The 17,600-nt window shown below is 44.2% G+C and overlaps 1 protein-coding gene across 1 annotated transcript in view; it reads left to right on the top strand.

Moving 5' to 3' along the window:
* GLIPR2 (GLI pathogenesis related 2) overlaps positions 1-17,600 on the top strand; it is a 21,897-nt gene extending 4,297 nt beyond the window's left edge. The window contains exons 2-5 of the mRNA XM_081884492.1: positions 6,886-6,994; positions 11,761-11,864; positions 13,027-13,104; positions 14,406-17,600. Of these exons, the coding sequence (XP_081740618.1) occupies positions 6,886-6,994; positions 11,761-11,864; positions 13,027-13,104; positions 14,406-14,566 (452 nt within the window). The 3' untranslated portion in view covers positions 14,567-17,600. The remainder of the gene's footprint in view (positions 1-6,885; positions 6,995-11,760; positions 11,865-13,026; positions 13,105-14,405) is intronic.

Below are 17,600 nucleotides of genomic sequence, written 5' to 3'. Positions count from 1 at the left end.
AATCTGTAATCTCAGGACTCCACTCATTCGTGAACAAGGACACAATATTACTTACATATACAGTATTACATTATTGCTGTAAAAACCTTTATGGGACTGGTACTGTACATTGTTTTTCGCTATTACAGTTCTGCACTGCAAGAACACTTTCCACACCCAAAGGATTAGCAGTCTAATTCTGTCATGTATTTATTTTATAAAATGTATATGCAGCTCAAACCTCCAAAGCAGTTTACAAAGAGACTGTACTAAGAGAATGTACTAATGTACATTCTTTGTGTTAAATGAGCTATGATATCCTTTGAGGCAAGTTTTGAAATCCTGGGATATGTCTAACTAAGGATTGAGACACTGTGTGTCTAATAGAAAAGGACATACTGTTATATCCTACTGACCAAAACAATTTGTTATAATGAATCTTCTTTTTAATCTTGCAAAAACAAAAATCCGAGTCCACCATATATCCAAAACATGAAACATTTTATTTAATCTGTGGGATTTTTAGCTGTTCTTGCATTGGTGCTAAGCATGCTATTCAGTTTCCCTGTTAACCAGAATATGCAAACTCATTTGTTTCAAATGGTGGTTTGAATTCTAGCTGCTGCAGATCATGACTTGTGCTGGTGCATTTAGCAATCCTATCCCATGGTTAAAGTACCGTATTTTTCGCCCTATAGGACGCACCGGCCCATAGGACGCACCTAGTTTTTTGTGGGGGAGAATAAAGAAAATAAATTTTATTTCCCCCCCCAGCTGTGGCTTCAGCGCGCCCCGCGCTCTGGGCAGCAGGCTGCTATCCGCAGCCTAGGGAGCCCTGCGGGAACTCTTGCGGGCTACCCAGGCTTGCTGATAGCTTCCTGAAGCCTGGAGAGCAAGAGGGGTCGGTGCGCACCAACCCCTCTCGCTCTCCAAGCTTCAGCGAAAGCCTGCATTCGCCCCATAGGACGCACGCAGATTTCCCCTTCATTTTTGGAGGGGAAAAAGTGCATCCTATAGGGCGAAAAATACGATAAATAATGAAGGGGAGGGGGGTTGTGTGACTGCCGCATCATGCTCCCAATCTTCTCATCTCCATTAGGGGAATATCAGATCCCTCAAGTATCCCGATTTAATCGGGACATTCTGAATTTATGGAGGCTGCCCCGGCTTCTGATCCCAATCTGGGATGCCCTGATTTTCTCGGAGGCCACTCTAGGCATCACAGCGTCTGCCAGCATCACAGGGCCTAGGGCAACCTCCCTGAGGAGGCTTGAGGCTGCTGAGCAGAAGGCTGAAGACAGCAATGGTAAGAGAGGGGAGGCAAGGAGGGGGTGATTAGGTGGGCGAGGAAGGGGTCAGCAGCAGGGAGGGGGCAAGTGACATAGATGGGGTGGCTGAGAGGTGCCCTGAATTTTTCTTACAAAATGTTGGAGGGTATGCAATATTAAAGGGACGCGGGTGGTGCTGTGGTCTTGTTGCAGGAGAACCCACCCCCCTTGTTAACAGTCTAAACCACAGAGCCTCTTGGGCTTGCCAATCGGAAGGTCGGCGGTTCGATTCTCCGTGACGGGGTGAACTCCTCTTTTTCGGTCCTAGCTCCTTCCCACCTAGCAGTTTAAAAGCACGTCAAAGTGCAAGTAGATAAATAGGTCTGGCGGGAAGGTAAATGGCGTTTCCGTGCGCTGCTCTGGTTCGCCAGAAGCGGCTTGGTCATGCTGGCCACATGACCCGGAAGCTGTACGCTGGCTCCCTCGGCCAATAAAGCGAGATGAGCGCCGCAACCCCAGAGTCATCCACGACTGGACCTAATGGTCAGGGGTCCCTTTACCTTTACCTTTATGCAATATTGAGTCTGCTCTGGAGTAGTTCTAGTCCATGCTAGTGACTGAAGCAATGTTTGGCTTCTAGTAAAATATTAGCTTGCGGAGCCCAACACCCTCCCCACTCTCAGGGTTGGAAGATCCCTATCTCCATGACTTCTGAAGGTCTTCCCACCACTCTATACATCCTTTTTACAGATTTGTTAGCTTTGCAGATATATAAACAAGCAGCTTTCAGGAACCTTAGTCATTAGCATTTTTTGAAGACTTGAGTGGAAAAACCCCCAAGATAATGACTCATTGCAGGCTGTGTAATAGATTTCTGTATATATGAATCACAGTTAAAAGGAAGGGAAGCTGTGCTGTTTTCCAGAAGTTGTATGTTCTCCTGCCTGCTAAGAGTGGGCTTGAAAATGGATAGCTTAAATTGCAACCAAACCAGGAGATTGTAGGAAACACAGAAGTTGGTGAACTAGGGCCACATTTATGAATTTAACAAGAGCAGATCAGCAGTCATGATGCAGTGCAAGACGGCAGCTGCCACAAAACGATTGTTACAGAAATTACAGCAAGTGGGGGGCCCCACACATCTTTAAAGTTGTTAAATGTTTGGAGACATGTATACACACCTCCCACCCCAGGAAATGCCCAGAGGTGACAATTGCTGGGCTCCTTGTTCTCCAAGGGAAGCCAAATCTCATCCCCAGACCTGTCTCAGGCTCCAGACATGCCAATGAAGTTCTATTGTACTTTTGGGTGGTTGGTACTTAAGACATGTTTGCCTATGCTAAGCTTATACTTAGGTGTTGCCCTGACATAACTGCCTATGCTAATCTTGTGTAACCCTCCCCTTTTGTGACATGTTAGTGATGTAGCAGTGATGCTGTGCGAACTGTATTCTGGGATATGGTGGGAAAGTTTTAAAAGTCAATGTCGCCCCATTCTCTGGGTTCACTTACTGCTGTTTGAACCTGTTGCGCAACAATAAAGGATCTAAGTCTACTGACTTCTGTTTTGTTCCAAATTACTTGGCTGGAATTTCCTTCTTTTAATGACAGCATGGACCTGCAGGGGACTTGTACTCTGATGACGCAATGCAGGAGCAAAGCCCTGCCAAAGGAGAGAACATAGGAGCCAACCTCTAGGAGTGGAGGTACCTTCACCCCCACAGTAATATATTTGAGGGAGCCGGGGACCCCAAGTTGATGGGCATTGCCATTCAAATGGTAGTTGGGTGCTGCATCTTGTGATTGGTGATGTGGGCGGGGCTTACCTGTCTTGCCCCCCCTCCAATATTTTATTCAATTTGGCACCCCTAGAGAGAGGCAGCCTTAACCATACCCAGCTGTACCAGTGGTCTTCTAGCCACTAACCAGCAGTGCCATCTCATAACCATCAAACTAGCATTGCTAAAGTCCAGGGCCCCACCTGAAATATGCAGGATCTAAACCAAAGCAGGCAGGCAGTGAGACTACATGAACCAGGCAGCTTTCAAAGCCTGAATCACACAACAAATGCCTTGGGCTTTTCAACTGCAGCAGTTTATCAGCAGATAATGGATTATAAGAATCAGGATGTGCCAGGCATGCCTGCGTCTGCCTCCAAGCATTCTACATGTCCTGAAATCCCCAGTAGTGCAGCACCCACACCCGCAAGAAACCCACATTGGCTTCCAAAGAGGAGACTGAGAGGAGATATGAGAGTCGTCTTCAAATATCTGAAGGAATGGAAGATGGAGCAAACTTGTTTTCTCCTGCTCTGGATGGCAGGACCCAAACCAATGGCTTCAAGTTACAAGATTCAGACTAAACATCAGGAAGAGATTTCTGACAGTAAGAGCTGTTTGACAGTGGAATGGTCTCCTTTGGGAGGCTGTGGTCTCTCCTTCCTTTGAGGTTTTTAAGCAGAGGTTGGAGGGACATCTGCCTTGGATACTTTAGTTGAGATTCCTGCATTTCAGGGTACCTTCCAACTATGATTCTATGATTCTAAATCCCAAACTCTCACCTAGAATAAACCTTCCTGATCAACCTCTGTGTCTAAGCAATATTTCAGAACTAGGACATTCCTGTTAGTATCTCTTGCCTGTCCCAAAATAGCTGGAACTCCCTCCCTGTTCTGAGAGAACTTGCCCAAGCACTGCTAAAAGACACGTGAGCTATACTAGTAAATAGACTTCTTTCCAGAATTAATTGGGGTAGATGTGTGGGCATTTATGTATTAACTTTATAGCTCTTCCTTCTTCCCAAAGGATTTCAAGACAGTATGCATCTTGTATTTATACAGCATTGCAAAGTGCTCAGAACACTTTATAAACTTTAGGGGAATACTTTGGGCTTGCAATTAATTGAAAGTTCTTCAGGAGTACGTTATCTCCACTTAAATGTGTGTTGGGATCACATGCTTAGGAGTTATGTCTATACTGACAGATCATGGATTAGATCAGGGAATATAACTCAAATTCACTTAATCTTGTTCTATAAAGCTTGTTTTTTTTAAAGCAGCTTCTGCTTCCAAGTTTGTTGGAAAGTCCAGCTGCTCCCTTCTTTTCCATGAGCCCATCGTGCTGAGATTACCAAACTGACAAAGCAAGCTCTGTATCTTTCAGGCTCCAGAGGACAGAAAGGGGAAGCAAATTCGTCATTTATTGTTCTTGTTTCTCAGCACTAGCACAGATGCATCTTTAAGAAATAACATTCCTTGACTGCTGACTGGATGATTTTGGCTTTATTTCAGTTGTTACCGTATGCTAGGAGGCTCCATGTCTTTGTGTGGGGGGGAGAGAAAGAGAGAGAGAAAGCAATATTAGAATTGCATATTTTTATAACTCTGTAAACATAGAATTTTATGTCCCTGTACATCTTCATTGAGTAGCTGTTTGGCAGATCTGCATATTAATTATCGGTTATGGAAAGTTTAATGAGAGGCGCACAATGTACATTACATTATGCAAAAAATATGTCCTAAATCTTAATACTAAATGTGGTATCTAAATCCGGCATTCTGTATTGCAGGGCATTTTAAGATTACCAAATTAATAGTTACCTCAGCAATGATTGGGAGAGTCATAGCTCAATAGTAATTTACGCGTGGAAGGTCCCAGGTCTGGCATCACCAGCTAAAAGGCAAAGCTTTGGAGACTTTGGAGGACCTGCTATCCGTCCTCATCTGTTAAATATTGGAAGTGCCTGTGCTAATTTGACCCAAGCTTGTGCCCTGTTCTTTCTTTTTAAACATAAATATGGGTCATTTCTACACAAGGATTCTTTACCACTGTTATCTGCTAGAAGAGGCATTAAAACTGTGGTTCTACATAGCGTGTAATATAGTACTATATTCCCTATAGGGAACCCCTCAGTTCTTGTTCCCACAGCAGAAACAAAAGTGGATTGTGCATTACTGACCTACGCTCTTGCTCTAAGGCTGCAATCCTAGCTATGTTTAAGTCAGAATTAACCTTCCGATTTACCCCCTAGAATGCACACTTAGGAATGCAGCCTCCAATCACATGGTGTGAAGTGATTCATGCTTCTTCCGGACACTGGCGTTATTTAAGTTGGTACTTCATTTACTGATTTGCTTTTTACAATCATAGCCAGGTGTGCCAACTTGAATAAAATACTGTGGGGGCCCAGATAAGGCCCACCCTGCATAATCAATCACATGGCGCAGTGCACACACACTGTTTGAATGCGAGTGCCCATCAACTTTGTGGGGACCCAGGCCTCTCAAATATTTATGGCCCTACGGCCCCTCGGAGTTGGCTCCTATGATTCTAGCAATTGCCGCATTTGCTTCTTCATTTTTAAAATGATAATTTTATTAGTACACATGCACTTTAGTACAAAACAAATTGAAAATTTAAAAGAGTTGCTGTGGAAACAAATGGGGGAAGGGGCCACATGCTGTAGGGACAGGCAGGCAGAACATCACCAACTATCTTACTGAAGACTTCTATTGCTAGGGGCATTAATAGTACTTTGCAAGTCTACACCCACCAGGCTGGTGCAGCAGTTGCACTGAAAGTAGGAAAAATCACCACAAACTTTATTGAAAAAGACGAGAGTACAAAGTGGAACACATTGGAATACAATCGTTTGGCAGAGACGTCACTTGGCATCTTCCCAGCATGAATGAGTGATGCACATTCCAGAGAAAGTCGTTGCACTACTAAGTGGAATAGTTCCAAACTTTCCTGCTGCTTGGAGATTAGCTGAGGTTTCATGCAAAACTGCTCAGAATAGCCAATGTATCAAAGGAAGAAGCACTGGGACAGGGAGGTGACGCTTTTATGTGTTTATTCTTTGCTATTGTGGGCTGTTTTGTGCTCAGTTTGCTTGCTGGAAATGTGGCATACAAAAGTAAAAGATGAGTGTGAAGAAAGATAGATGTGCACCCTACATTCTTACTGTATATTGTTAATTTTAGATCTGTAGGTGCAGATCATCCTCTAGAATAAAATAGCTTACCAGGGAAATGCTGAAGACGCCCTTTGGGGTGCCTCAGGGTCAATTTTTATGGTAGCCCAAATCTCAGTTGTACGGGTGTATGTATATATCTCAATTTTAGCTCATGAGGTATTGCTGCAATCTGCTCTGATTGTATATTTTATCTTTATGAACGCTGTTTCTGTTGTGTTATGCAAGCTGGACTTTGACCGTAATAAATTATCTAAATCTTAGATATGAAAAAAATAATATTTTATGCTAACAAATTGGCTTTGCTACTTTTTTGCGTTGGTTGTTGAAGATGAGCTAAGGAGGTTATGGTTATAAGACAGAAACTCTGATACCAGGTCAAAAACTTTGAATGCCACAGATTACATGCATATTATAGTTTCTTTCTTCTTGTCTTTCTCTGCAATGCCATATATATCAATGCATCCCCCCTCGCCAGTGCTTGTGCAACTAAGTGATTTCAGGTGCAGCTATTTTAAAACAATCCATCTGATGAGTTGGTTAAACTGATTTTCTTCTTATTTTGTAGGCTTTGAAATGTAAGAACAATGTAAGATTTTGACCCTTGTTTAGGGCCTGAAGCACAGATTGGAATTGTTTTGAATTTCTAATGCTTTATACCGTTTTAGCTTCCAAGCAATTTGCGGAAGAGGTCTTAAAAGCCCACAATGACTACAGGAAGAAGCATGGAGTTCCCTCACTAAAACTCTGCAAGAAGTTAAACAGGGAAGCACAGCAGTGAGTACAACTACTTCTTTATTTTGTTAATTGAAGAGTTTATCGGTATTGCAGTACTTTTGATTTAATTCTTGGTTTGTTGGTACTCAAATCCTCATGGATTTATTTCCTTGAACAATAAAAAAGACATTTTTCCCCACTGCCAGGATCAGCATAATTGTCTTCTCCAGTGGTACCATATTTTGGAGGAGCAAGCTGGCACACAGCAAAATCTCTAGTAATTTCTATAAGCATTGGTTGAAAGGAAGAAGAAAACCTAAATGTTGTTAAAATTACATGGTGCATGTTGTTATTTATTCATGTCTGACTCTTTGTGACCCCCTGGACCAGAGCACGCCAGGCACTCCTGTCTTCCACTTCCTCCCGCAGTTTGGTCAAACTCATGGTGCATGTAGCTTAGCTCTAATGTTCTTCGGTATTGCCAGTGATTCACACCACTGTTTCTTGGACCACTTCACACAGTTGGTAGGTCTCATAGAATGGGATGCTTCTCTCTACAAAAAGACCACCCAGAAAAAAGACCACAGTAGCGCCTAGCATGTCTGAGACAAGGGGCCTTGCCTCGCTTTATCCCTCATGTGCTAGTTTTCTGGATGTATTAAATTTATATAATCTTTCAAGCATTCTGATGCTCACCCTGTCTCTAAAAACTAAACAGTTGCTATCATGTTCCTGTTGAGGAAAAGATATTAACTGGCTGGTTTGAGGAGGATCACTTCATGGTGTTGACACCCATAGCTTGGCCACTGCCAGAACTCCTTCATGGGGACCTGTGGGTGCTTGGAGACACACTGTGAAGCCGGGAGCATTGCATTCTGTTGCGCTATCAACATTCCAAGCGTATTATAGGGTTTGGTAATCTTTGGAATTCTTTAGGTCGCACGGCAGGGCTGCCTCACACTTTCCTCCTCCTCAGGCAGACGATCATATCCCTTAAGGAACGGGGATTAGCTGCAAAATACCACGGCTTTGCATGTAGCTGTGTTCACATCATTCTGCAAACTCCTGCAGCTTCCAGAACCTCTGTGACTACTTCCATGTATGGAAGCTGCTGGAAGGCTGGTGCAGAAGCTACCCCCCCCCCAGCCCAGGACACTAAAAAACCAATTGTATACGCTGTCCTAAGGGACATATAGACTGTGTTGGGCTCCATGGACTGGTCAAAGTACAAAGCTTTCTTTGGGGAGCTGTGGGTCAGTGAATGCACAGCCAGCTTCTTGCTTCACTGGTTACCACGGGTCTTGTGCTGGGTGATATGTGCCTGTCCCAGTCTTCCTTAAGGGTTCAGGTGCAGGTTTCTAAGACAGACCAGTGTAGAAAAGGGGCCAGAGGAGGATGAGATGGGAGACATCCTTATGCCCTGGCTTACATCGCTGATTGTGGTGAAGGCCCTGCCAGATGCCCTTGTCATTAGCTAGGCAAGAATAATCTGAGAAACAGAAAAGGCATCATCAGCCTCACCAGCCTACCAATCTGGAGAGTCTGCTCTTGAAACACCTCCTTAATATCTATATTTTGGTCTGAACTGTTGGTGCTGCAGCAGTGATAGGGCAGATTGGGGGTGGGGTGGGTGATTCAGCACCCTGGCATTGTAGTTCATAACAGAGGCCTGTCCAGACCTGATGGGGCACATCTGTTGCCAATGGGCACCAAGATGTGGCTGCTGGATGTTTACAAAGACCTTTGAGAGTGGTTGCAGATGTAAGTAGCTTGGGGGTGAGCTGGCTGAGGGTGGGGTCAACTGAGGTGGCAGATAAGGCATTGGGTTGAATTCCTAGTCAGTGCAGATGGGGAGGCAATTGGGACTTTCACCCCCCACTCCAAGGGATTGGGGTGCTCCCTTAAAGGTGTCTGGGGGAGGTGCTTCCATCCTGACACCCAGGTGGAGGCTGATGGGCCAGGATACCCACTGAAATGGTGATCTTAGAGGTCACCCCATTTTGAGGTACATCCCGGAGTGATCCTTAACCTGAAATTAACCCTTCTTTTATCCCAAAGCAATTGTCTTGATAGGGACGCGGGTGGCACTGTGGGTTAAACCACAGAGCCTAGGACTTGCTGATCAGAAGGTCGGCGGTTCGAACCCCCCGATGGGGTGAGCTTCTGCTGCTCGGTCCCTGCTCCTGCCAACCTAGCAGTTCGAAAGCACGTCAAAGTGCAAGTAGATAAATAGGTACCGCTCCGGCGGGAAGGTAAACGGCGTTTCCGTGCGCTGCTCTGGTTCGCAAGAAGTGGCTTAGTCATGCTGGCCACATGACCCAGAAGATGTACGCCGGCTCCCTTGGCCAATAAAGCGAGATGAGCGCCGCAACCTCAGAGTCGGCCATGACTGGACCTAATGGTCAGGGGTCCCTTTAGCTTTACTTAATTGTCTTGTTATTATTTCATCTTCCTTGATTAGTCCCCAGCTGCCCACGGCCTCACTGTGTCTGGGCCCACAATCCTGAATTCACACACAAAGTGACCGTCAGTAAGATGGGTGGGATTTGGCATCATCCTAAGGTGACCATTATATTAGAACAAGTATTTGTGCTTTCTGGACCGAACAACCTCTCCTAAATGCTTTTCTGGGGATTCTCTCAATCCCGTGAGCTGCTTTAGGAGTCTTTGAGGGAAGGGGAAAGCTTAGTCAAGCTAGCAAGACTCATTGGTTGAATACAGCAAATGACTTTGCAAAAAGCAGTATCAGAAGAGGATCAAAGGCAATCCCATGCAGATGTTGAGATCGGACGGGCAAAACAAAGACAATCCTTCTGGTCACTTGTCCTACAAAATCCATGCATGATAAGCAAATCTAGATACCCACTCCCAGCCTTCAGGCAGAAAACCCAATAGGATGTAAGTGGGAGTTGAAAGTAAAGTGCAATAGGGTAAAATTAATGGCATAAGGTCTGATTAATTGCGAAAGGCTGTTCACAGAAGTATGGGGAGAACTACATGGAATCAGGCGTGCAACTGTCGGAATGTTGTTCAGTGTGACAGCCGGAAAAGGGATGTGAGGTAAACACTGATGCAAAATACAACTTTTAAAAAAGAGATTCAGAGGAACTAGGCCTACTATACTGTCCTACAGAAGATACCACAGCAGATGCTCTGCAAAACCTTTATCAGGGGAGCGTTGTCACAAGCTATTAAGAAAAATCAGCTTTGTGGGTTAATTAATGTGTCTGTTGAGAAGGAGTGTTCAAAAAGGCAATGGTGCGTAATTAATTAATACTGTCCTGAGAGGAAGAAACCACTAGAGAGTTAATGTCTATAGGAACGAAAAGCTAAGTGGCCTTCCTGAGCTTTCCGTTCTCGTTTCTCTTCCTGCTTGCTTGTTTCTGACGTGTGTGGATCTTAAGTGAACAATCCCGTTTGAAGTTTACTGCGCAGCCATGTCTGCCTTCAGTCTGGTCGGCCAAAACCTACTCAGCAACAACGGAAGCACAGAAAATTTTATGGGAGAATCACCTCAGCATGGAGAGAAGCACACAGCACCGTCAACATACCAGAGTCCCTCATCAAATGTTGACTCATTTCGAATAACAATCTCTTACCCTTTCTACTACGAATATGGCATGGCCCACCCTCAAATTTACCTCTTTTGCACAGATCAATCTGTGGGACCATTTTCTGTCTATAAACTCTGGAACCTACTTCACCCCCCGATTTCTCATTACAGTGGCAGAATGCAATTCAGCTGGCTCACCCTTCACATCCATAGGGTTAGGGTTAGCATTGGTGTTGGCATTATTAGTATTAGCATTGGGGGGGGGGTCCTTGGCTCCACTGCTGAGACAGGAGGAGGAAATAGGAGCCTGCCAGCCCCCCACCCCATTTCTAAGCCCAAAGGAAGGAATTATCCAGGACAGGCTTCCTCAACCTTGGCCCTCCAGATGTTCTTGGCCTACAACTCCCATGATCCCTAGCTAGCAGGACCAGTGGTCAGGGATGAAGGGAATTGTAGTCTCAAAACATCTGGAGGCCGAGGTTGAGGAAGCCTGGTCTAGGAGGACCCAAGGGAGGAGCTTGGGCAGAGGCCATATTTGATGATGGCTATGATGATGATGATGATAAAGATAAAAAAATTACTTACATCCTGCCCATCTGACTAGGTTGCTTCAGCCACTCTGGGTGGCTTAAAAAGGTAAAGAGACCCCTGACCATTAGTCCAGTCGTGGACGACTCTGGGGTTGCAGCGCTCATCTTGCTTTACTGGCTGAGGGAGCCGGCATACAGCTTCCGGCTCATGTGGCCAGCAGGACTAAGCCGCTTCTGGTGAACCAGAGCAGCGCACAGATACCCCAAGCACAGCAAAGCATCAAACATTAAAAAAAAAACTTCCTGAAAAGTCTCCCACAATGGTATGAGTAGCTCTGGAGCACTGTGCTGCTCTTATACAGAACATTGTGCATGCTCTTCATTTAGAACAGGGGTCACCAACCTACGGCCCGGGGGCCAGATAAGGCCCAAGGGACTTGTTTATCTGGCCACGGCAGCGGCAGCCACTGCCTCCGCCCACTCTTACTGGTGCTGTGCAGTGCAACACAGGGACCCACTTCCCATGCAGAGGAGCACCGGAAATAGCATGTGCGTGTGTGTACGGGTGCACACTCCCCTGCCCTCTGGCCCGCTGCGCAATCGTTGCTGGAGACCCCGGCCTGAGACAAGGAAAGCTTGGAGACCCCTGATTTAGAACAACCTTTGCAACCTGGCACCCATTTTGCTTCAGCATGATGCAGTCTGTTTACACTTATGTAAAGATCTTTCCTTTTTTTATCTAGGTATTCAGAAGCACTTGCTAGCACCAGAATCCTCAAACACAGTCCTGAGTCCAGTAGTGGGAAATGTGGGGAAAACCTTGCATGGGCTTCGTATGATCAGTCAGGTAAGATAAGTACATAGGAAAGACTTGTTAACATTGCAGTGCTCAAACATTTCCCTCCCAAAACTGTAAGGACTGCAATCTAAGCAACACATATGTGATAAAATACAATTGAAAGCATTTTTTTATTTGTCAGTCCAATAGTGGCACAGTGCCATATTTATGCACGTTCAAGTGGGAAATATCCCTCTTGATTCAGTGGGATGAGCATAGGATTGCAGCAAGAAGTTTACAATAAACATTATTAATTTTCAATGTTTGGAATCGGTTGTATGCTTTGTGTAGGTATCCCAGTGCCACCTTTGGTACTCTTGTTCAAGGCTCATTGAACCCAGGCAGAGAGCTGGTGTGGTATTGTGTTGATAAAGTTGGATGTGAGCCAGCTTATATTTTTTTCAGTTATTTATTACATTTGTATCCCACCTTTCCTCTAAAAAGCTTGCATCTCCATATCCAGGTACTCAGCCACATTGGCAGAGAAAAAGTGCTTTATATGCTTTGTATATGCATTATAATACTGTGACACCAGGTGGCGCTGTAGAGTTCCGTTTTTGCCAACCTGATTTCTCATACAAAGTTTACAATGCGTTTAACTGAAACACTTCTTCTTTCATGTGTCTAGATCTAGCCCAGAAATGTTATGGCCTAAGGGTAAGGTAGGGTGTAAATCAGTAGAAAAGAGGCAGAACCTAACTACTGAATCCAATATGTTTAAAGTTATTTAACTGCTTTAAATATTAAAACATTTGAATTTTATAAAATTGAAAATGTGCTTAGTGCTTGTCAGTTATCTCTGTGATTTTACACTCACCGACCAAAACATTTCTAAATTTATTTTCTCTCAAAATACACATTTTACATATTTTGATACATTTTTCAAAACTGCATCAGGACATTTGGTAACTGCAAAAGACATACTTAGGTGGTCAGAAAATTGCTTTCTCTTTATGTTTTAAATTCAGCTACTTATTGCTGTTGGTCAGAATGGTGTGTGATACTCTTTTTTCCAAAACTTTGGGGTTTTTACTAACTTAATTCCAGCTTGGTTAGAATGTTTTTTGAGAGCCCAGAGCTGCCTTGTCTTGGATGGAAAAAAGAACAGAGTGGCAGCATTTTTGCACCCCATCAGTTGCAATTCAACAGCATCTTTTCATTCATTTTGCAGGGAGCGAAGTAGCTGACAGATGGTACAACGAAATAAAAAGTTACAACTTTCAGAGTCCGGGGTTTTCCTCTGGGACAGGTGAGTATGGGCTTGGCGTTGCTTACTGACAGTTAGCCAGGACTGGCCCACCTTTGAGGCAAGGAAAGGGACTGCCTCAGGCAGCAGGATCCGCAGGGGCAGCAGATCCCGTCGCTAAGGAATGCATCACCCGCTGCTGCTTTGGTGGTGGCAATGATGGCTGTGGGACCCTCCTTGGAGGCCGCAGCTGCCCCCTCCTTGGCACCCCCCCATGCCGCCTCTGCCACGGCCTCTCAGTGAATAGGAGGCAATGCTGGTCTCCTCCCACCCCTAGCAAGGAAATGGTGGGCTCCCCATCCACCCAATGAGATTCAGAGAGTGGACCTCTCTCTTCCTCTCCCCCCACCTCAAGTGTTGGGTGAGGTTGAATTGATTTCCCCCCTTCACTCACCCATTCTTCCCTGGTGCAGGGGTGCCATTTAGTGGTTCACCAGAATGTTTTTGGCTGGCCCTGCAGATAACCTAAAGGACACTTCTAGTTTCTCACAATATCTCAGACATTAAGTTTTATATAAACATATCCTTTCGACTGAATAGAGGGCGGGGAAGTGGAGACATGGTGTTCAAAATTCAGCAAGAAACAGGCGCTGCGTAACCAAGTGTGAAGAAGCTCAGGCTTAGTAATTTCTAAATCTTCCATAATTTGAAAAAAGCATTGATTCCAAAGACACGTGGTTTAGTTTTTCAGGAAATGACAGAGATACCAGTTAGAAGCTTTACTAACTGCATTGGGTTAACCTGTTAAGTACGGATGTGTTGCCATAGAAACAACTAACTAGGGATGCCTTGGGAGCAATAGGCCAGTGACTAGTCAAGGTTAGTCTCATCTGGCATGGGTCGCTGGGAATTCTCAAGAGGACAGACATGCTGTCTTTTCTGAAACCAAAGCTATGACTTTGGGGGTTCTCCATGAAGCCTAATGGGGGGCAAGATTGGTTGGCGTGTTCATGCTCTTACATTTAATGCTCAGCCTGTGTATGTTTATAAATAAAAGCGTATATCACAAGAACACCACAGTCTCCAGTGAGCTTCACGCCAAGGAACCTGAAACTGAGGTCAAACAAACAAGTTAACTAATTGGAGCGCTTCTTAAAACTTTCAAATGTATCCTCAAAACAATTGTTCTTTTAAAAAGTTATGAGCAAGCAATACTTTTATTGCGCACAAAGGTTAATGTCCTTGAGTTAGGATGCTTGAATTTCCTTGAGCAATTTTTCTGAAACCAACTACTGTTCTTGCCCAGTCTTCCATGAGACTCTTGCCCAGAGCCTAATAGATTCTGTGTGGGGTTTTTCTTTAAGGACACTTTACAGCCATGGTTTGGAAGAACACCAAAAAGATGGGAGTTGGAAAGGCGGCTGCCAGCGACGGCTCCACATTTGTGGTGGCCCGATATGAGCCTGCTGGCAATATTGTCAACCCTGGTCACTACGAACAGAATGTGCTCCCGCCAAGGAAATAACGTTGCCAAGAGCCTGAGGGAAAGGACTGTTCAAGAGGCTAATGAAAAGCAAAGCGGAGGATCGGATTAGTTTGGATAAGCAGGTTTATATTTGAAAATGGCTATGAAACTTGCTACAAGGAGAGTGGCTTGAATCGTGAAAATCAATCTTGCCTACCAAAATGGACTTTTGTATGGAACCAGTGCCTAAAGGGCTGAGGAACCTCAGCAAGCCCAAAATGTAGAATGTGCAAAAATTAGGAGTTCAAATAATGGTTTTATATGGCTTTATATTTGTCTAGGGTTCCTTTTTAAAATTACATTTGTATGGTTTAAGTAAAATTCAGTTGTGATAACTTTTAAATGTTTTTTTTTAATCAAGTTCAGATTGTATATTACAAAGTAAACAGTCTGATTTTGGCTGTTGTATCAAAACAGTTGAGTTCCTTATGAATCCCATTCACATCCATAGCCCTTGCTTTTCTGCAGTACTTTATAATATTTTTGTATGCTCTTTCTAGATGTATGAGGGTTCTCTCTGTAGCCTGGATACACTCTGTAAATAACATTTGTGTTCTTTGGCCAAGTGCATGTGTCGAAATCACAATGGTCTGTCAGATGATGGTGGCATCTGGGAGCACAGAAGATGAAAACTGAACTCTGCGATGTACTGTATATTGAGCAAGGTTTGCCGTTGCCATGAAAGGTTTTCCAGTTAGTTGAAATTTGAACTTAGTCCTAGATGAGTAGCTACTGTTTGGGCGAGTACTATTTGTTCAGTGAAATCCGGGATGCCACATAGCAGCCTAAATCCAGGGCTGTATACATGGTGCGGTGGAAGTGCAGAGTTCAGCTTCTTGAGAATCTCACCAGAAAATAAAACAAGCAGCACAGCTGCAAAGAGATACTTAGAAGTGTCTGGTCAAATGCCCACCAATATGTCAGAAGCTGGTAGTTGATTTCAGTACTTCCGTGGCTTACATAGGTTCTTGACCTCCATTATAGCAAAACCAGAATAAATTATGCAAGATAGCAAAAATACAGGTAAATTATGCAGAAAAGCGAAATTGTGCAAATAGAGCAACTGTGCATAATTTATACTGGTTAAAGGATTACTCTTTTCTTGGTGCATAATTTAGATGTCTGGTTGCAGTTTTTTTTAAAAAAAAAGTTGGCACAATGTGTCCTTGTTGTATGTACAATTCAGATGACAATTTACATGATATGGTGTTGCTCACAGTGGTTTACATTAAAAATACATACCATACCAGCGACTAGGGGAAGGCAGGCCCTTTGGGATTATTCTGCCATCATTAGAAATCACAATCTTTCTTAACACCATCTCTTTCCCCACTTTAAGAAATATTGTAAATCTTCTATTCATCTGCTCTTTTAGAACATTCCTATTAGATATGTAACTGGTAATGCATGACTTTATGCTGCACTTCCAAGTGAGTATAGGAAGGTACACATAAATAAGCTTCCTGAGAAATTTAGTTTTCATTTTGTAAAGCAAGATGCAAAAATTTGCTGAAAGCTCAGAAGTATAAGCAGTGCCTGAATGAGATTTTCAGTCATCAGGGACGTCACGTTTCAGTGTCATTTCCTTTCCCATAATTAGCAAGGGCAGCATAAATTATGAAAGATAGCAAAACTTGTAGAGTAAATTATGCAAAATAAGATAAATCATAAAATTTGCTCAAATTTTATAATTTATCACATCTCACAGGATTTTGTTTTCTTAGTACAGAATATGGATTGTCTGAATAAATATAGTGCAGAGTACACATAGTTCTGCACAGAAGACTTGCCCTTATATTTTTGATACGTCTATACATCTGAAATAATGCTGCCCAGGGCCAGCTACTGGCTGGACTATAGATCTCAGCCAGCCAGCTGGAGGGTGACCAAGGAAAAGAGAAGCGGTATCTCAGCTACTCCCAGGGAGGCTGCCAGCCTCACCAACCAGCCCAGGGCAGTTATAGTTTATCCAATGCCAGCATTCAGATGATGCTTCCCTGTTTGGAGATGGATGGCATGGAGGAGAAGGGGTGAGAGACCCTGGAGGAAGGGGACAGAGTGCAAGTCTCCACTGGGAGCTGCTGGATAAAGAACCGGGATGTGCACAGAGGGGAGAGAAGGGTTGGGTGAACCCAGAAGTTCCTGCCTAGGATTCTCATTTTGGCACGAGGCAGAGACCTGCGAGTTTAGACAAGTTTGGGGGTGGGTGGGTCCAGTGAACCCCGGGCAAAGAGCAGGTGGAAGGAGGAGAGAGCCAGGGATGCCTAGATGCCAAGCAACTGTCCCAGTGGCAGCCTGCTCCTTACCTACCAGAAGAGGAGAGAAGAAAGACAATCAGTGTAGCATCTGGGACATCCTGAGAGGTGAGCAGAGGAGCCCATGTGGCCCAGGTTTGGACAGCAGCCCCCAACCTTCCTTGAAGCCCCAAATCCCCAAGGCAGCTTGTAGGCCTCCTTGCTTTAGTCCCAGGCTGTGAACACACTATATCTTAAAAGCCGATTTCTTCCCTCCCCTCCCCAAAGAATTATGGGCACTGTAGTTTATCTCTCATTTACAATTCCTAGCAACCCTTAAACTACAGTGGGCAGAGGGGAGTCACGTCCAATAAAGTGAGACATCAGGCACTGTAATTTAAGGGTGTGTGTGCTTCAAATGCCCTTTAAAGGCATAGTCCATATGCAGCCCCACTTTAACCAGAACGCACACCTCACCCTAGGGAGGCCCACCCATAAGGCAAGGTGAGGCACCTGCCTCAGGTGGCAGGATCCAGAAGAGTAGCAGGTCCTGATGTCAATCTTCCTACCCTCACCCACCTTTTCTCTTTACTTCCTTACTAAAATTGTGTATATTCATGAATATTCAGCTTCTGTTTAAAAGAAATGAAACATGAAATCAGAAAGGTCTTTGCCTTACATGGTCACATGATATTAAGTTAGTGCTGCCGCCGTTTGTATTCCAAGTCCATTAAATGTAACCCAAGAATTCCATACAGCAGAATTATTAATATTTGAAAATAAAGTATTTTTCATATGAA

The sequence above is a fragment of the Podarcis melisellensis genome (genome assembly GCF_964234715.1).
Source record: "Podarcis melisellensis genome assembly, chromosome: 13".
Classification (NCBI taxonomy): domain Eukaryota; kingdom Metazoa; phylum Chordata; class Lepidosauria; order Squamata; family Lacertidae; genus Podarcis; species Podarcis melisellensis.
This window is presented reverse-complemented; position numbering and strand designations above follow the sequence as displayed.